The sequence below is a fragment of the Mizuhopecten yessoensis genome, unplaced genomic scaffold (assembly GCF_002113885.1).
Source record: "Mizuhopecten yessoensis strain PY_sf001 unplaced genomic scaffold, ASM211388v2 scaffold4611, whole genome shotgun sequence".
In the NCBI taxonomy this organism is placed as follows: Eukaryota; Metazoa; Mollusca; class Bivalvia; order Pectinida; family Pectinidae; genus Mizuhopecten; species Mizuhopecten yessoensis.
The window spans coordinates 21,920-43,348 of record NW_018405633.1 but is presented as its reverse complement, the minus strand read 5'-3'; the positions used below and the strand labels follow the sequence as shown (position 1 = coordinate 43,348).

Here is a 21,429-nt window from a genome sequence, read left to right as displayed (position 1 = left end):
ATGACCTTTTTTAAAAAAAGGGTGCAATCATTTTAGCAATTAACATCTGTCGTTACATGACATATGCGTTAGAATATATGAAAACTACATGTCGTGAGTCAAGTCTACGCCTTTGTTGTAAAGACTACAGCTGTTAACGATTTTCGATGACATATAAATAATGTTTTCATAATCAATAACTTGTTGTCGGTGTTTATATTACTCTCAGGGTGAAAATTGTTTTCTGCGTTTTTTTGTGTTTATGTTGTTTTTTTTTAACTTAGTCGCTTGCTTCAGACAGAATCGACTTAAGGTCATAGGAGTGTATTGATAAACGGAAATAGGAAGGACATCCCTAGTTGAAAATCCAATGTAGGGAGACAGTATCACAATTTCCGGATATATTAATGTTTAATATTAAACTGATGAATATTGTATGTTTATTATTAACAGCACAGTGTGTTCTTTCAAAATTAAAGTATTTCAAAGCAATCCCGTCATTAGTTCAGGTCTTTTTAATCAATGAGTCACATGTGTCCATTTTTCTGTACTTCAGGAAACCGGCTACCTATTTTACTACTGTGAAGTTTTTCAAGAACGATAACTCTTACGTGCAATTACTGTATGTATATGGTTTTATTAAAAAATGTCATTTTTTAATTGTTTATAGATAATTAATTTTACACAATTTCAGCATTTATGAAATTGAAATACATTAATGCAATACTAATCTATGTCAGTATCATTTTTGTTGACCTTATTTTGCAAAAAAATGTGTCTTTTAATTTTTTTCTCCAAAATTCACTCCTCTTTACATACATTTCCATTTAAAATCCTTAAAATTCTGACAACCTATATTTTTTTTTGTGGCAGAACATTTTCTTTACTTCATATCAATATAACCACAAATGTTTAAGAAATTCTACTGAGAAATGGTGACACAATCCTATATTACCTTAACATGCAAACAACCCTTTCAACATGTACTAGCCCGAAACCACCACCTTTGCTTTGTGTGAAGATACCGGCTATTGTTGTCGTGTGACTCGAAGAAGTTTGCTCAGTAGTGCAGCTGTCACATCTAGAAACAGACAAAATAAGGTGTTATCCCGACTTTACATAGCAGTTGCTTGACACTGACAGATAAGAAGGTCACGTGACCAAACCCGCAGTAATTGTCATAGATTAACGATTACAAAAGCTTAGTTATGAGTGCTGTACACGTAAGATATGTCACAGCTTACTATCAAATTGGATATTTTTCCTGTAAATATCCCGACGACAACACATACTGGAATGCAGTATGGGACACCATTACGTAGTAGTCGCAAGGTTGTTGGCGGTGTATTACACCGTTAACAACTTAAAATAATGCTAATTTTATAAATGAAACGAGTAACCAATGAATTTTTAGCCGAAGGGCAAGTAAGCTCATGTCGTGGCGCGGCGTCCGTCGTCCGTCAGCCCGTCGGTCGTCCGGCGTCAATATTTTACTTAAAACAACTTCTTCTCAATAACCAAAAAGCATGGGTGATGATATTGGGCCTATAACATACTGGGAGGTAAGGCTACCAAGTTTGTTCAAATGAATGACCTTTAACCACTTTCAAGGTTACATGTACAGGCGTCAAATGTGTTAAAATCTTCAAACGACTTCTTCTTAATAACCAAAAGGCCCAGGGTACTTACATTGAACCTATAACATGCTGGGAGGTAGGGCTACCAAGTTTGTTCAAATGAATGACCTCGAACCACTTTCAAGGTCACAGGAGTCAAATGTGTTAAAATCTTCAAACGATTTCTTCTCAAAAACAAAAAGGCCTAGGGTACTAATAATGGGCCTGTAGCATGCTGGGATGAAGGGCTACCAAGTTGTTNTCACTTTCAAGGTCACATGGGTCAAATCTGTTAAAATCTTCAAACGAATTCTTCTCAATAACCAAAAGGCCCAGGGTACTGATATTGGGCCTGTAGCATGCTGGGATGAAGGGCTACCAAGTTTGTTCAAATGAATGAACTTGACCCACTTTCAAGGTGACGGGGGTCAAATATCTTAAAATCTTCAAACAACTTCTTTTCAATAACCAAGAGGCCTAAGATCATGATATTTGGCCATTAACATGATGGGATAAAGGGCTACCAAGTGTGTTCAAATGAAAGACCTACGCCCATATACAAGGTCACAGTGGTCAATATATGTTTAAATATTTAAATGACTTGTTCTGTATAACCAAAAGGTCGAGGGTACTGATATTTTGCCAGAAGTGTGCTGGGTTGAAAGACTATAAACTCTGTTCAACCTTAAGTCCTGTTCGACATTCAAGGTCATATGTTTTAATCTTTTAATAGGTTCTTATGAATCAAACACTGATATTCTGCCTGTAGCTGTATTTTAGTCCACTTTTAAGATAACAAGTGTGAGTTTAATACCAGATGAGTGATTCAGGCCCATTGGGCCTCTTGTTTTTATTTCAGACTTTAGAACAGTCAATGCATTTGTGTTGTTAAAGTAACTGATGTGTATTTTGCGATGATATTGGTATTGCGGATATTGGGACCTGTGCAAGTCTAACACCAACAACACTCAGCCTAAGTAGTCGATATGTCATTTATATGTTAATCGGGGATATTTATCATTAACACCGTAACTCCATTGCTGTTCAGATATAAAGTATACAAATATTGCCAAGTGAAATATTATTTAGAAGTTTTCCTGCTGTAGTATTTTGTTATGTATTTATAACCAGAGTGTTTTTGCCTCCTTTATATCGTCATGGAGGCATTGCATATTATGACATCCCTAACCAACAGCCAAACATGTGTATCAATAGATGTTACAATAAAACTCAAATATTGATGACTGTTGGCCAGGGATCTTTGCCACGCCCATGTGACTAATTAGTGATATAATGGCGGTTACTGTATTTATAATGCATGCAGTGAATTAAGATTACATACCAAATTAAAGTAATTCAACATATTTCAATTGTTTTTCTTCATTTATCTGTCAAATATGTGGTGACATTATTATACTTATCACTAATTGGAGTAGTTCGTGTTTATCCTTAGTATGTCTAAACTGGATTATAGATCCATTGTTTATGGATCGGCAAGAAAATCCTAGTTAACATTGCTGGACACTGTACATCCCCATGACTTGCACTTGGAGCGGTCAACACCACACTATCTGCAAGTCTTTACGTGGAAGCAAACGAATCATCACTATATAATCGCCGAGAGATTATCGACACAATCCGTTAATTTGCAACGATTGATATTACTCCGTGGCTTCTGATTTCAAAACTGCAGTTGTAATATAGGAACTTTTAATGATGATTAAATTATCATGCTACCGTTAGGTGGTTTAAATTAGTATATATATGATAAATATGCATGTCAGTCCTAGTGAGAGTTAAAAATGAATATTTACAGAACTGTTTCATACTGTTTTGGATATTGAGAAAATATAACAAAACATACATATTACTAATTCTGCAAGATATTATATCTAATGCCCTGTATATACATGTACATATATCAATACCTCTTTTTGGCCTCCGCTACCAGCTAATTTCGTAGCCAGAGTTGGCGGACTACTTGCCATAAAATACAATATCGTAGTTGCTTTAAAATCATATGATATTATCCTGCAACAGGATAAAAAAGAGAGACGAGATGTAGAACCTGGCACACTTGTCTTTGTTTACATTTACCTCGGTATCCATTTTTTTTATGGTAAGGATAACAATTTCACGTGTCTGATCAACTCGGCAATCTTCGAGGTAAACGAGAATGGCGTTGTATACAAACATCAGCCGAGTTTCAATACGGGAAATATGTCCATATACAACAAAGTTGACGGTATGGCAGCGCATACATCTTTATTTCAGTCTATTTAGTCATTTATAATCACTGATTCTTTGTTTTCTGCGTATGAAATATACGACAATAGTCCTTTTGAAAATGTCGGGAAGAGAAAAGACCTGATGTAGGGGACCCCCGCTGAATAGGGGGGTTTCTTCTATCTTTTCATCTGTTTAGGAGACATTGAAGAAACCACAACTGTTGTGCGGTCCAAATTGCAACTCTAGGGATCTATATACACCCCCCCCCCCCCTCTTTCTCTCTTCACCTCTTTCTTTTCTACCGGGTGTTTCCTAGGTACCCGTCTTCAAATGACATGTTGATGTTTAAACAAACAAACAAACATGAGGACGGAGAAACATCAACATACCATGCCTCCAGCACATACAGATATATATTACATGCATAGATGCACGTCCTTGAATGACCTTAATTACTAATAGGGCGCTGAACCGACTCAAACATTTGACATTTATGTTGACGTTTATGTTTCCATTTTCCATGTTTTATCCACCTGTATTGATCCGAACTGCCTCTTTGATTAAAATAATTAGTCGTGTCTATCAAAGTATACACGTCTCGGGACGTGACAGCTGCTTCAACCTGGGGTGATTTTCTCCTTTGAACAGTATATCTACCTATGCATGAGGTTTAATTTTACATTTAAAGCCAAAACTTGCCAAGGGAAAGAGCCTACAGATTAAGGTAAATATGAATGTACCATTTCTAGAACGACCTTATTTTGTTAAAATATATAATTTGAGGACAGTTAACTCGCACGAAAAACAGTAAACTAATAATAATGAAATAGCCTCCTTAATCATCAGATATTCATACAAATAACAAACCTTACTAAATGAAGCTATGCAAAACAAACTCGATATATAAAACAAATAACATGAGGTTGGGGCACATATAAATGATGTTTTGATCCAAGGAAAGGGAAAGATCATTTATTTAAGGACGCGCTTCTATGTGTGAATTATATGCGTGCTTGTATATATGTGTGCTGGGTATAATGATGCATTTGCTTCCTTGCGATAGCACGGATCTGATATTGACATTATAGTGCTACCTCACTGAAATACTATGCCGAAGGCACCGAGTACAGTATTCCATGTTTTTTAACTTTGCCTATTCTTTTCCTGAACTTGCTGGGAGGATCCATGGAAGGTATTCAACAGAAATAATTGACCTTATCGAAATTCGATAGTACTTTAATCAAACGTAAATATGCAAACATCGCACAAAAGCTAGACTAGATATAATGTTTTGATTCAAAACAGCACGACACCAAATGATAATAATCCAAAAAAGGATAACTACTGCCAATGCCCAATTGGTCAAAGACCTATAGGAATATTTGCTCATACATCAAGCATACATTATTATCTTGGCCATTTTAGAATTCTTTAAAATCCAAAACAGTTGCACCAAAGGGCTAAGATGTTCCTACAAATCTTGAAATAAGTTGTTTTCTTGTGAATCTAGAATCACCAGTTTGAAAACAAACTCAAAACCTCGCATCTTTGTTTTTCTTCCTTCCTTTTCCAAGTCTGCCATAGAACATATCATACTCTTGCGTCTTGAAAAACATTATCTGTAAATGTCATCAGCTGTTAATACGGCATAAAACTTTAATAAATATATAAAAACAAAGTATCAAACAAACACAAAATCTCTTAATTCCATTTATGTTGCAATAAATTTGCCTGAGAATCTGACAATTTATTAGGCAATAGAAGGAATGTTTTGGTGGCCATCTTGAAAAGACATAAACCAACAAATCTTTTCGAAACATGTTCTTTGTTGATGAAATATTCATTCAATTTAAACTGGAACAAATGTTTCCTTCTTTTCTGTCAGTTTCAGTCATAATGAAGAGATTATACACAAAGCCACAAATTCTGATATATAGACCATATGGTCACTTGATCCCTTTTTTGAATATGTTACACCACATGTTTTGGATTTATATTTTTATCACTGGTAGTTCACGGCCTAGTCCTTCTATAATCAAAAGATATTTGGTATACAAAAGTTATGAGATACTTTTATTCTAAGATGAACACATTTTGTCTGGAAAATATTATTACCTGAATTAGCTTCCGGTTGTTGATTTGTCTTTAAATATCTGATAACTGACCATAGCAAGATATTTTTACATGTATACTGTAGTAAATGATCCTTAGTTTTGGTTGCATCAAAAATGATCCTTCAATGCGTTATTAGTTTGACAACATTCTTTTGGGAACAAATCTGACTTTTTGAGAATTTCAGTTTTATGCTCCTACGAAAAACAAACAAATTACTCATTTGAATTTTAATGGGTGTTTTTGTTGTGATAAGATTTAGGTCTACATCTCATCAAAAGAAAATTGAAATTCTGTATTAAAATTAGCAATGACACTAAAAACACTTCAGTGGCTTTCGTTGATTTTATTTCTATTTTATGATATGTCCGTGTTAGGTCAGGTCCTGATTGGTTGACAATTAGATATTGACCGATTTTGTTCAGATTCTGTATGTAGATGTGTTGTGGCATTGTGATAATTCTTGCAGCATCATTTGCGACTACAGGATTAGTTTGGGGCCTTAAGTAACGGTCCCTGTTACAACTAGATACTGTTATAATTTATGATAAAAAATGAAAAGTATGTACCCTTCCAGAGCAACTGATTTCGCTTCTGCTTTAATAAGCTCATGTTGTGTAAAAAGTTCGTGTTCTTTGTTATTTAAGTTAACTTTGTCATTCGAATCTTGCCATTATTGTTGACTATATCTTTTAATAGATAAATTATTATTTAAGAAGTGTTAATTCTCACACAATTTAGGTGAACTATATTGCGTTTTAATGTGTTTAAGAAGGTGCGCTCACGTGCATTGTATTTGCGCGCGTGAGTTTGTGCCTGTATGCTGCACGCGTATGCGTTCCTGGGTGTGTATGAACAAGTTGGACAGACGTAGTATCGATTCTTACATACCACGTAATCGAGCAACAATATTTTTCATAGTCTAATTAAATATGTGAAGATATTGAAAGGCTTCTGCTGCGTATTTCAATAGTGAATCAATGAAAAAGTTGATAGATAAAGCAATCAATCAATCAATCAATATTAGGTATACTGTACATCGAACATCTCGTCATTTGATATCATGTAAGCTCATCTATTACATGCACAAAAATGAGAGATGACGTCAGAAAAAACAAGTGATTGAAACAAGCAGCATATGTAAGCTGTCGAATAAAAGGAAGAAGGTCTTTATTGTACAAAATACATGTACTTAAAAAAAAAATCACTTCGTGTTGTTATCAATTCGGTATTTCCATCTAATCATTTGCTTATATTCCTCATTCCACGTTGATTAGTAGATTTTCCAGGCTTATTTCGGATTCGTAGTAATGCATAATAAATATGTAACTTCAGGACATTCTCAGAGCTAAGCATTTATCCGTTGTTTTCCGAGGCAAAGTGAAAATTCATCGCACTTTTTTGTCCTCACCGAATGCGTGTGTAATCAGTAAGGAGTTATCGCTTCACTATTGATGCTATTGCAAACATTTTTTCCCTGATTAACTGATGTATGAATAGCAGTTTTTAACAGAGAAAAGATGATTTAAAAAAGTAAACAAACAGTTTTGTTATTGTTGTAAAATAAAATTCATTCAAAAAGATCAAACACTTTGGATGAAAAGCATCAGACAATACCCTGATTGACATAAAGAGCTGGGGTGTGAAATCATGTCGGGTGAGAAATCGTGTCGCCTTTGGCCGAATAGATTGCACAATTTCACACCCGGGTGAGAAATCGTGCCGTAACACACGTCCTTCCGTATGTTTTTCATTCCGTAATATTGATGAACAAATTGTACCAAATCGCACTGTTGTGCGGAGCGAAGCGTACAACGGGGTGAGCGATTGTGAAATAGCACAGTTGTGTGGACGATGTGTGGACGGTGTGTGCACGATATATGTACGGTGCGTCGTGCGGTCACATAACTGTAGGAATCATGACCCCTAAACTATTTCCCAGAATGCTCTGTTTTACTAATCTCCCTCATTCAATACATCGTTCACAAAGCAGGTTTAGCTTCAGTATATATGATTTTGATATTTTTCCAAAATTACAAACCTTTTGAAATCAGAGAATAACCCTACTGTATTTTAAGGTAAGCATCGGTTATACCGTAATTACACGCTAACAAACTGAGTTTTACTAACCCCATTCTATGTATACATATCAGCTATAATCTTTTGTGCATTTTCTTAAAAAACTCTTTAGTGTTGGTGACATCAGTTAAATTCAAAGTGTGGAGAAATCATGTTGACCGTTTTTGTCAAGCTATTTTTCGTAACAACACTGTTAACAATTCAAGACGTGTCAGGGTCAGCCGGGGTAACTGACGTCATAGACAATCGCCATTCCAGCTTTATATGCAAATGACGATGTTTCTCGGTTATACCGTCGCAAATTATTTCGATGAACCAGTCAAATGCCATGTTACAACCCAAATGAGTTAGAATTAAGTCTTTCACGACAAGCTGACAAATTGCTCCAAACTTGGATGAAGGAAAATGGTCTCAACTCTAAAAAAAAGGCAAAATCTAAAAATTAAGACGAATTAAGAAATAATGACATTAATTTCAACTGATTGTTAATTAAAGAAGATTAAATATATTACTTTATATTCTAATAAATATAATACAATTTAAATCATATATACATTGATATGTCATCACTCGACTTTTCTATCTGAGAAAAATTAATATATATGTAAAAGTGTACTCGTTAAAACCAAATTTCTAGTGGGACAGGAAATTTACATTGTGCATTTTAAGTCACATTGATAATATACATATCAACAAAATCTATTAATTGTATTTGTTATTTCATGCTGTCGCAAGGAGGCAAATACACACACAACATAATACACATACAATATAATATTTTCTCTGTTCAAAGCTGTCACAAAGGTTTGTTTTTTAGAGTAAGGAGTTTGAGTGATTGATGTTTAAAGTTTAACGAGGTGGGTCAGTTCAATATCTTGCTTTCTTTAGTTGGCAAATGAAAGTTCCTACAGGCATGTCTGACGAAACTCCAACAATTCTACGAGTCAAAAGAGAATAACAGGTTTCCTCCAGAGCCATGCAAGAAAATATAAAACATACATATTACTCATTCTGAAAGATGTCATATCTAATGCCCTGTATATACATGTGTAAAAGGATTGGGTTTTGCACACTTACTTGTTGTATATAGTTCCGTATTTACGTTTTGTAAAACGGAGTGCGTGTTGTGATCAGTTTACCGTGGGTATTCCCTGTCGGTATTATATTTAGACGTTTCTGATTGGGATCTGTCACCTTACCTGTACAGCACTCTACGCTCAGGTATGGGTCAGTATCGAGTTCAAATACTACATTGCACGTGTATTTCAAATACTACATGGCCCGTGCATTTCAAGGCATACAATTAAATTTGGCTATATAGCTGGGTGTTTTGGTATTGTAAATCAGTCTGGCAGAGGCTTACATGTAGTTGGCCGGCTCGTCTTTACCCTTCTTACGGACAGGTATGTAGATTAGGAGTGTATTTCGGCCTTAGACCTCAAAATTATTTCGGGCTGGGTGTTATTCTCCCATTGTAGGCATGTTAAGGTAGAATTATATCAATGTTAATTTGGGATGGTTATCTTCCCGGTGTAGGCATGTTGTAATATATCATCGGAGTGTGTTTAAACTTATTCCCTGGGGTGGGATACCGGGTGGACATTTTTGAGAGGACATATGTTACACGGTATACTGTTTTCAGTATGGACCGGTCGAGTGGTTGACGTGATGTAGCATTGTGCATATCTATTCATCATGTTTCATCTAATTTACTTCACTGTTTCATTTTGCACATAATAAAATGTAGAACTTTATAAAACGTGTTGTCGTTCATTGACCTGTAGCCAGCTGAAGTTAAGTCGAGACAGAACCACAGAGTTGACGAANTGGGGTGGGATACCGGGTAGACATTTTTGAGAGGACATATGTTACACGGTATACTGTTTTCAGTATGGACCTGTCGAGTGGTTGACGTGATGTAACATTGTGCATATCTATTCATCATGTTTCATCTTATTTACTTCACTGTTTCATTTTGCACATAATAAAATGTAGAACTTTATAAAACGTGTTGTCGTTCATTGACCTGTAGCCAGCTGAAGTTAAGTCGAGACAGAACCACAGAGTTGACGAACGAAATCAATACCTCTTTTTGGCCTCCGCTAGTCAGCTTATTTCGTAGCCAGAGATGGCGGACTACTTGTCATTAACAAAATTCCTCCAAATTTGCATGAAGGAAAATGATCTCAACTCTAAAAAAGGCAAAATCTAGAATTAAGACGAATTAAGAAATAATGACATTAATTTCAACTGATTCAGTGGTAGGATTTCCATACAAGTTCCTGTGATAGATTAAATATATTACTTTATATTATAATAAATATAATACAATTTTAATCATATATACATTGATATGTCATCACTCGACTTTTCTATCTGAGAAAAAATAATATCTATGTAATAGTGTACACGTTAAAACCAAATTTCTAGTGGGACAGGAAATTTACATTGTGCATTTTAAGTCACATTGATAATACACATATCAACAAAATCTATTTATTGTATTTGTTATTTCATGCTGTCGCAAGGAGGCAAATACATCATCATTCCGCCTCCAGAGGAAAGCACACACACAACATAATACACATACAATATAATATTTTCTCTGTTCAAAGATGTCACAAAGGTTTGTTTTTTAGAGTAAGGAGTTTGAGTGATCGATGTTTAAAGTTTAACGAGGTGGGTCAGTTCAATATCTTGCTTTGTTTCGTTGGCAAATGCAAGTTCCTACAGGCATGTCTGACAAAACGCCAACAATTCTACGAGTCATGAGAGAATAACAGGTTTTCCTCCAGAGCCATGCAAGATTTCCGGGGCTGGGTTTAATAACTTACCTGTGTTACTATTAAATGTGTTTTTTAAAATTTTGTATGAAAGGAAAATCGAGAACCTAATTGTGGCTTGGGTTTGTGTATAATTTGATGACTCATTGCAGCTATCCAATAAGTGTAAAAACAGATCAATATCATCGCGTTTTCAGGTCAAACCTGCTCGTTTGACAGACTAGACAGACTACCTTGCATTGCACATATTTACCATACCGTGATAAGGAAATAATGCCAAAGTGTCAAGAAAATTGTGATTTAAACTCTAAATCAATAATAATGTAGATAGCTTAGCGTAAACACTTTTTTCTCACGTTCGACTATTCATTTGCTTTTTATATTTTAGTACACATGTGTGTATGCTCCCCACTTTGTGTTGTTAATGTTTTGAATGACCTCTGATGCCTAAACTGGCTGAATACGCTTTACCTGTAATGTAAATAGTTCAACTTGTGGTATAAGCATGAGGAAAACCCCAATATATCTGTTTGGCATGATATGAATAAGGCAATTGTGAGGTGATTAAATGCCCGTCAACTACCTGCATCACCCATCCGGCATTGATAAATGATAAAACTCTTTAAACGGCTTTATCGATTCTACAAAGGTGTTCTACAAAACACGGATAAGATTCGCTCTAGAGGTACAGAGGTACGTATATCAATTTTATTCAGGTAGTATCCTTGTCCGAAACTCCGACTAAACAGGTGAGTTTTTAAACCCTTCTAGAATATAAATGCACTCTTTTTCAACAGGTAATACGAGGATTAACTAGACAATTTCTTGATACTTTTGTGTGGACTCTATTTGTGGTTTCGAACGTCACTTTGTGCGAGCAGACGTTCTCTTTTTGAGAAGATACATTCCTAAGCGCTGGGAAATGGTAAAATCGATTCTCAAGTTGTTTTCAAGTTGTTCTCAAGTCGTTCTCAACTTCTCATACTGAGAATCAATGATAATTAATTGAGCCTGCTACCGTTAGGTGGTATAAAGTAGTATATAGATGATAAATATGCATGTCAGCCCTAGTGAGAGTTAAAAAGGAATATTTACAGAATTGTTTCATACTGTTTTGGATATTGAGAAAACATCAAACATACATATTACTCATTCTGACAGTTATCTTATGCACTGTATATACATATACATATATCAATACCTCTTTTTTGGCCTCCGCTACCAGCTAATTTCGTAGAGATGGCTGACTACTTGCCATAAAATACGATAACGTGGTTGCTTTAAAATCATATGATATTATCCTGCAACAGGATAAAAAAGAGAGACGAGTTGTAGAACCTGGCACACTTGTCTTTGTTTACATTAACCTCGGTATCTATTTTTTGATATCGTAAGGATAACAATTTCACGTGACTGTCCAAGTGATCAACTCACCAATCTTTGAGGTAAACGAGAATGGCGTTGTATACAAACATCAGGCGAGTTTCAATCCCGGAAAATATGTCCATATACAAAACAGTTAACGGTATGGCAGCGCATACATCTGTATTTATAGTCTATTAAGTCATTTATAGCACTAGTTCTATGTTTCCTGGGTATGAGGTATACAACAATAGTTATTTATAGCACTGATTCCATGTTTCCTGGGTATGAGGTATACGAAAATAGTCATTTATAGCACTGATTCCATGTTTCCTGGGTATGAGGTATACGACGATAGTCATTTATAGCACTGATTCCATCTTTCCAGGGTATGAGGTATACGACGATAGTCAGTTATAGCACTGATTCCATGTTTCCTGGGTATGAGGTATACGACGATAGTCAGTTATAGCACTGATTCCATGTTTCCAGGGTATGAGGTATACGACGATAGTCATTTACAGCACTAATTCCATGTTTCCTGGGTATGAGGTATACGACGATAGTCAGTTATAGCACTGATTCCATGTTTCTAGGGTATGAAGTATACGACATATTAATTTTAGCACTGATTGCATGTTTCCAGGGTATGAGGTATACGACGACGAAAGTCAGTTATAACACTTATTCCATGTTTCCTTGGTATAAGCACGAGGAAAAACCCAATAACCCATCCGGCATTGATAAATGATAAAGCTAAAATTCAGACATAAACAGTTTTAAAACCCTACTAGAATATAAATGCACTCTTTAACAACAGGTAATACGAGGACTATCTGTATTATTCAAATAGCGGCCTAGTGTCTAAATTTACATCATTCTTGATTTTGAATACACTCCTTTATCTTGATAATCTCTAGGAATAAATTATTTAAGAAAAGTTCCTTTATTCGAAATCAAGTATAAGAAATTAGATACAAAATAATTCGTAGTTTATCTTGTTTAACGCTTAATATCGATAAAGCGTGTCATAGTGAAATGTTTGTAGTTTTTTGTTTTGATAGTAAAACCCAGACAGCAAATATTTCTTTTTAAACTGATTGCGCATTATTCAACACAACCACTGAGACTTGAAATGTATTTTCAGTTGATATTTAAATTTACGGACAGCCAATACTGGTTATAAAATGACAGATACATTATTCGTTTACTATGACGGGATAAACGGGCTTTAACGAGACTGATATCATACACGACAACAGGTGGTCTACACGTCCTAGTGTGTACTGCACTATCATATGTATTGGGGCTGATAAGCTGGTGTCAGCTAAATATTCATCTCATTGAGCGTGAATGTTGACATGGGAGATGTATTCGATGGAACGTTACGTGAACATCATGTTCGTGTTTTTAATGCATAAGATGGTTGAGCCATTAACCTACATTGTATAAACTCAGAAAACAGGACAGAAACATATACTAGTTTTACTGTCATCTTTCAGTGGGCAACCGATCAACCCGGGCAAGGTAAGTCCATTTTGGACTCGTTAAGCTAGATGCTATTCAGTAGTTGCAACACTTGTTTCCTGGTGAATATCGACATTGTGATCCCGATTAAACTTTTTAAAGGAAAACAAGTTAAGAGTTGCCATACATTGAAATGTTTGATACAATGTAAGCGCTGTTATAATATTGTCGATCAGAAACAGTTTCACAGCGACAAAACAAAGAATTTGTTACAGTAATGTTACTAAAGATAGATTGTCACTTTGCTGGTGTTTTTGTCCTCCATCCATGAGGATGGGTCCTTGGTAAACGAATGTGACATGTAACTCCCATATAGAATTGAAAGAATGTCTGTCATGATTTAAATACACACAATTTTCACTCTTTTTTGCCTTTTCATCACAAAGCATATACTAGGCTATAGGTGTTTGGTATAAATCACTAGTACAATGTACACATTCTTGTTCATAAACAAAGGTATGGTTTCTTACCCAACATCTCCTATTTCCACCCTGTCATCAATAAACGCAACCACACTGGCATAAACACAACTTGATTCAACTCTTTGCAGTTGATAACGTTTTCACTGGTGAACGAGATTTCGGTATTTTCTGTGGATGCTGCAATATCAAGATTTGTCATACATCCGTTTTCAAAATGTTCTAAGCACTGATAGAATATCTTCATTAGGGACAGTTTCAGAACTGAGAAAAGGGGTGATTATAGTTTGCCCCTTTGCCTGTTGGTGATGTTGCTGTAGATTATGGGAAACAGTCAGTTGACAAGAGTGGTAAGTTTATATAGTCTGTTAATACAGCTGGGAACAGGAATGTGTAATAACATTGGTTTTGTTTTGTTTAACGTCCTATTAAAAGCTGAGGTCATTTAAGGACGTGCCTCCATGTGTGTTGGAGTCGGAGACAGGGTATGTTGGCGTACTTACCTCCTTGTGATAGCGCGGATCTGATGCTGACTTTATAGATTTGAAAATTTGACACCTGAGTAATGTAAAAAAAAATGGCCGCTATAATTGAACAATTTTCCATCATTTTCTTCATTGTCCCAACACAGTACACATCACAAGCAACCTAATTTTATGCCAAAAAAACACGATTCGACGTGACAATCATAATAATGTATTAAGTAATTGAATATTTATCGAGGGTAATTTGTTTAGCACTAACAATAATCTTGCGCAGCTAGTTAAATTATCAAAAAAGCATTGAAATTTCTTACACTTCTAACTCACGCATTTTAAACAACGGGTGGTATGATGGCGCAGTGGATAGCGCATTTGCCTTTCACTAAGGTGGCCGGGGTTCGATTCCTCGATCTGACGCGAAAAGGTATGGGGTCACCTGCCCGACCACGTAGGGTTTCTCCGGGTACTCCGGTTTCCTCCCACAGTAAGACCCCCCGCGTGCTAACATCCGGGTAAACAAGAGTGATTAGGATAAGTTTATAAATTGTTTCATAATTGTTATAAAAGAAATAAAGTTTATATCAGAGGTAGGGTTCATATTCATGTTTCATACCCTGCATTCGTAAACATTACCGACGCCTCAACTCCTTTTTTGTGTAATTCTTATATATCATTTGAAAGACTGAAATATGAGGGGGATGATTATTCATATTCATTCCGTTGTGATGTTATTTGGAAGGTTTGCCGGTGAAACATGAATGGAGAGCAGTTGCTATACATACATGTATCTGTATTTGACGACATCGGTAATAGACATTTACCAGACCTAACACGGAGACAGAGACGGACGCCGAGAGTAGTAAAATCAGGCAACATCTCAAAATTATTTTTCATTTCATCTGTTTTAAAGATTCCTGTCTCCTGCTTGAGACAAAACACTAGAAAACGGTCTTTTAGTGCTCCTTACCTACAGTAACATCCCCTGGTTTTCATTACATGTACAACTGATAAACTTATCTTGGCTGATATCACCTTACTGGGTTTTTTTTCTGAGAAGATTTATTTTAAATTATGGTTTATACTGAAAACAAAGACTCGGTGCATGCTAGAGTTGATCGCAGTAGTATAGAAATCCGAAAATTCACTACCCTGAAATGATCCCTAGAACAGTCTTCGAAGAATAGTATAAAAGGATCCCCCACCCATATTTAAATATTTTGTTTGTGTTGCAAGGAGCTAACAAACGTCCTTTTGTCCAACCACCTCTATACAAAAATGCAAAGGAATGAAGTGACGAAAATGTGTTGAACAATTTCTTAACGCTATTATAAAAAGACACCGTGTAAGTGTTAAAAATTCTGACTCGGGGATTTTTTTCTTTCTTAATCGGTGTCAGAAAAATACAACAGACGTTCCGGATGACATCCTTAACGGAGATACTGAAATATCAATTACCACGGTCACATAACTGTCGCATTGAGCCACGAGACAGACTATAACAACTCTGGTTACCGGTTAAATAGTTTCTTACCTGTTCGCTTACCTGTAGTCACTTACATGTGCGTCTACACACTCTGACATACCATATACGCTACGTTCCATATACAATTATTTTTTAAATGACCCCTGTATTTGCTTGTCGGAGTCTATCTACTTTCTGTTTCAGGCGGTGTCTCCCTAGGCACCCGTTCTTATATGACCCTGGCTGTTGTCTCCCTAGTCACCCGTCCTTATATGACCCTGGCTGTTGTCTCCCTAGTCACCCGTTCTTATATAATCATGGCTGTTGACTCCCTAGGCACCCGTTCTTATATGGCCCTGGCTGTTGACTCCCTAGGCACCCGTCCTTATATGACCCTGGCGGTTGTGTCTCCCTAGGCATCCGTCATTATATGACCCTGGCTGTTGACTCCCTAGTCACCCGTCCTTATATGACCCTGGCTGTTGTCTCCCTAGTCACCCGTCCTTATATGACCTGGCGGTTGTGTCTCCCTAAGCATCCGTCATTATATGACCCTTGCTGTTGACTCCCTAGTCACCCGTCCTTATATGACCCTGGCGGTTGTGTCTCCCTAGGCATCCGTCATTATATGACCCTGGCTGTTGACTCCCTAGTCACCCGTCCTTATATGACCCTGGCGGTTGTGTCTCCCTAGGCATCCGTCCTTATATGACCCTTGCTGTTGTCTCCCTAGTCACCCGTCCTTATATAACCCTGGCTGTTGTAAGAAACAATTGATATAGGACCCCTGCAGGATTGGGGATTTTATGTTACGTCTTCTGTTCATGACAGTGAAGGAAACCAAAATGCATCTCTTGCCTCCATTTCTGTGTCCTCTGGTGAATGGAAATTAAAGAAACGCCACTTGATTTGCTGCCCCCATTTCAACATTTGGGATCTTCATGTTTTCTCTCTTTTCTTGAAAACCTGTTCGTTTTCTAGTGTCTTGATTGGCAGTAACTCACTTCTAGTCTTAGTCTTCAGCGTTCGCCCAAATGGGGTAGGCACGGGGTTCTGTCCCCAGGCCAGCACATATCAAAAGCCTTAAAAATGGTAGTTGTTATTCCCTGCTTAACGTTAAGCATAAAATGTATTCGCATCAACTGACTCGGTGTCAGTATAATGTGCACATCTTTAAATGACCTTTGCTGTTAATAGGACGTTTAACAAAATCATATCAAAACAAACCTTACCCTAGACACCCGTTTACATATTAACTTAGTTCGTGCGAGGATACTAAACCCCAGGCTTACTAACAAAAATAAGACTCCCTAGACGCCCGTCTTCATGTGACCCTAGCTGTAACCCAAAATAAACATTATGTCAAGTACAGACATTACAGGAATTGTTAAATTTCGCTGAGGCCCTTGACAAGTGACAAGTGGGTATTTGTACATTGTACGGTTCCGATGTAAATGTGAGAAAACACAATCATTTTGTAAAGTTAAATATAAATGATTACTATAATCACGTAGTATGGGGATTGCGACACATGTGGTTGACATATATCCTTTGTACTTGGTCCTTAAGGCTGTAATGTTGTTTTGTTGGTAACAGGGACGGAGGTGTTCAGGATCATGTAGTACACTGTTATCGCCTCACATGATCTTCAACTTACCCTGCCTCCAGCACACATTCACATAGTTATGCACGCATACACAACACACACGGAGCACATTCTGCAAAGACATTAGCTGTTGAACGTACGTTAAACTCTATACAACCAACTAACCTGAACGACATTTCATCTTTCCACAGACATCTCATGGTCAACTACATTTCCTGATTAAAAATCATCTCGCCAAATTCAAGAAGGACATAACAACTCATCTCACCACGTCTGCATTTAAGACTCTTTGCACAGACGCCATGTAAATACCATCGTTTATTTATTCATTTATGTGCACATTGAGATGGTTATCTTCTTGCTTTATGTAAAATGGTGATTGTAAGCGCTTTAGAGTAATTTTACAAATTATATAGGGCGCTATATAAATGTTGTATATTATTATTTAATTAGGGCAATCATTTATGATGGACAATTAAATAATTGTTTTTTTCAATGTTTTATTTGTATTTCTTATTTATTGAATGTTGGTAACCGATGCTTTTTTAATCAACTACATTTTTTAATTCAGATTTTTAAACAGCTGCACATCCATGATGGCCGCTGCGGCCTTTGTTCGGTTGAAATATAAATATTGTGACGCCTATGACTTCCTGATATAACAGTATGGTACAGTAAAAGGTCTCCTGATTAGTCGAAATTTTGATAGTGTCCGATTTTGCTTAAACTTGATATGTGCGTATATTATTGAACTGCGAGACTTTTCTTATCCATTGTTTGGAAACCTTGGGCCAGTTTGGGGGAAGTAATTTGCGGCCCCCACTAATTAGAGTTTGTTTAAATGGTATTTTTTCCCTGTATTTTCAGAATGGCGTCCTTCATTAAGGTATTAAAACAGTTACTACGCCTGGTACTTGTCCTCGCTACCGGCATGTTGGTCTGGAATTTCGATCGCCTAACTACCAGCAGAAAATACCAGCATTATCGGAAAGCCTTATCTTGGAAATTAACAAATGATACGAAAAGCAATTTGACCGACGTTCAATATTTGAATATTGATACAGGAAACTGGGAAGAAAGCAAAATAAGCAAAACAACAAAATTTCATCAACTTGAATCAACCTTTTATTCCACTGAATCAATGGAAATGAAATCATCAAATCATACAAAAGATCCTTGGTCAGCGTTCCCGTACCCTTTGAATGTCGATATGGTTGAGCTCGTGCGAAAACTGAAGTCAAATATACACGTAGAACACAAACCTTTATTTGTATATCAATACAACTTTAAGCACTACCGCATAGACAAATGTGTTGATGGTTCGCCATTTTTTATATTTCTCATCAAATCCGCTGTTAACAATGTGAAAAACAGGGTGGCGATCAGAGAAACCTGGTCACACTTAAGTCTGATGGAAAAATATAACAGCGTGAGATTGTTTCTGGTCGGAACCCCGGATAAACAAATGGAACTATCGGCTGTAGAGGAAGAAAACAACCTCCATAAAGACATTATCCTAATGTCATTTCGTGACAATTACTATAACAACACATTAAAGACAATCGGAGCGATTCATTGGACCGTACAGCACTGTAACCGTTCTAAGTTTGTAGTTTTTGTCGATGACGATATGCTAGTATCTACTACACGTTTGGTGAAGTTTTTAAAAAGCGAAGTAACTGTGCCCACTTTTTTTGGCGGGTACATAACAAGGCATAGCCCCTACAGAGGTAAGAGGTCTAAGTGGTACGTGTCTCCACAGGACTACCCCCATGACGTATACCCCCCAATGCCGTCAGCTGGATTTATGATCATGACCATGAACTTCGTTACCGACCTGCACTTCGCTTCCCAGTTCACCAGATTTTTTAATTTTGACGACTGTTATCTAGGAATATTGGCCTATAAGCTTCATGTGAAACCTGTCTATATCCGTTCTGTGTATGTTGTACATATTGCTACCTATAGTAGAACATTTAATCTTCAACTGATGGCAGCGCACGGTTATCCGCCTTCGAAGCTTAAAAGTGCATGGCGTGCATTGCAAAAGATCTCATCCTGAGTCCGTTTTTGTTTTAATAATTTATTTGATATTTCCGGTTGTCACTTTGATAAGTTCGAGCGGCACAGGAACTAACTTTATTGACGTTTATACTTTGATTTAATATATACCCAGTACTGTTACGCGAGTCTGCAATTGCATGACCTGTCTCATCATCACAGGAGCTCGCTTTTATATACAATACAAACTGTATGAGATTCTTGGGAATATATTAAAGCGTTAGATAAATCACACATATATATATTTATATATATCAACACTAATACAAATACCTGGCTGGCAGATAGCTTTGCCTTCAGTTTTTTTTATCATATCTGACCCAAATCCAATTTCTGGTTATTGAAAAGTGTATCGAAAGCGACCTCTTGTGTCCTTTTTTCGTCAGGTAAATCATGCATGAGTTGAGAGATAGATACAGTCTTGCGGAAATGTACCTTACCTTTGTTCATGTATAGTATTAACGTATTGGTGCTGTTATTTGTTTGTTTTTAATCATTGACTAGTGTCAGAATATGTGTAGAGTGTGCAATGTGGATGTGTATAGTTGTTAGAAATGCATGTGAATGTATATGTAATGTACCCGAGATTTGTAGTTTAAATGCTCATCTTTTAATTTTATTACATTTTTTTTTTTTTTTATTTAATTCAATTTTTCAATTGAAGTCTATAGCTACTCGGCTTTTGAGAGATATTTTTGATAATAATGTCAAATTACGTTTAAATAAAATCTGCAAACTGTAGAGGATAAGGGCAGAAAGAGAAAAGAAACGATGTATCTAATTCTATGAAATAATACCAAAAAGATTATAATATTATATGTCTTTAAGACAAACGTTTTACCAGAGAACAGGAATAGAGAATAGTATTTCAATGGGGATATGAATGCTTCTTTAGTTCGTTCATAAACAATTCAAGGGAGTTTGCATTTTTTTAAATAATACGTTTGGATAAGAGAATCACAGTAAATGGAACGACACAGAGGAAATGTAATTGCCCTTCATATATATATATATGGGCAGTCCGTAGGAAATTGAGATATTTCACATTTACCGGGCCAGATTCCCAAGTGCACATGTTCCACGTTTTTGATATCTCGTCCCTTCTTTCTGGTGCTTATCTCTCGTTGTCTCACTTTATGTGATAGTGCATCTTGCGCAAGAATATGTCCTCTACATATATTTAGTAGTTTTCTAGAGGGGATTCTTCTCCGATTTTGGTTATCATTTGGCGGGTCGTCGTTGTGTTTCATTGGGCGAGTCGACTCGTCTTAGTGCACTTTCGCTATAGAGCAGAGCCAGCGAGCGTTCTGATATTTAGACTATCAGCGTTCATTGTCCGCGATGCTCTCAGCTTAATTGCTGCCTTCGGCTGTCTTTAGCCGAGGGGACTATTGGTTTTATATAATAGCTATATTTTCAATTATAGTATATCAGTTCTATCTTCTTGCAATATGATGTATATGTACATATTTACATTTGCATGGCATTGTCACTATATAGCCTCTTTGAAAGCTGTGTCGTTGATGGGACTTTAATTACCATGCATCACGAGACACAATTCTTAGCATATTAATACAACACTAACCGGAACTACAATATCCAATATAAATAAACATGACGGCTGCTGAAATATCGCTGGGCATTGTGAGATTTGACAATGCCATTGTAAATTTATGTGCAAAATAAAAAATAAAATAAAAAACACTTTTATT

The 21,429-nt window shown here is 36.4% G+C and overlaps 1 protein-coding gene across 2 annotated transcripts; it reads left to right on the top strand.

Annotated features, from left to right (window-relative positions):
* The first annotated feature begins 11,297 nt into the window (after positions 1-11,297).
* LOC110449420 (beta-1,3-galactosyltransferase 5-like) lies at positions 11,298-20,790 on the top strand. Of its 2 annotated transcripts, XM_021496276.1 has the most exons (3): positions 13,491-13,687; positions 17,848-17,960; positions 18,524-20,790. In XM_021496276.1, exon 3 carries the CDS (start codon positions 18,525-18,527, stop codon positions 19,716-19,718), a length of 1,194 nt encoding a protein of 397 aa, XP_021351951.1. In that variant the 5' UTR covers positions 13,491-13,687; positions 17,848-17,960; position 18,524; the 3' UTR covers positions 19,719-20,790. The 2 variants fall into 2 exon arrangements, with proteins under 2 accessions (XP_021351952.1, XP_021351951.1); XM_021496277.1 differs by lacking the exons at positions 13,491-13,687; positions 17,848-17,960 and adding an exon at positions 11,298-11,491.
* The last annotated feature ends 639 nt before the right edge of the window (positions 20,791-21,429 follow it).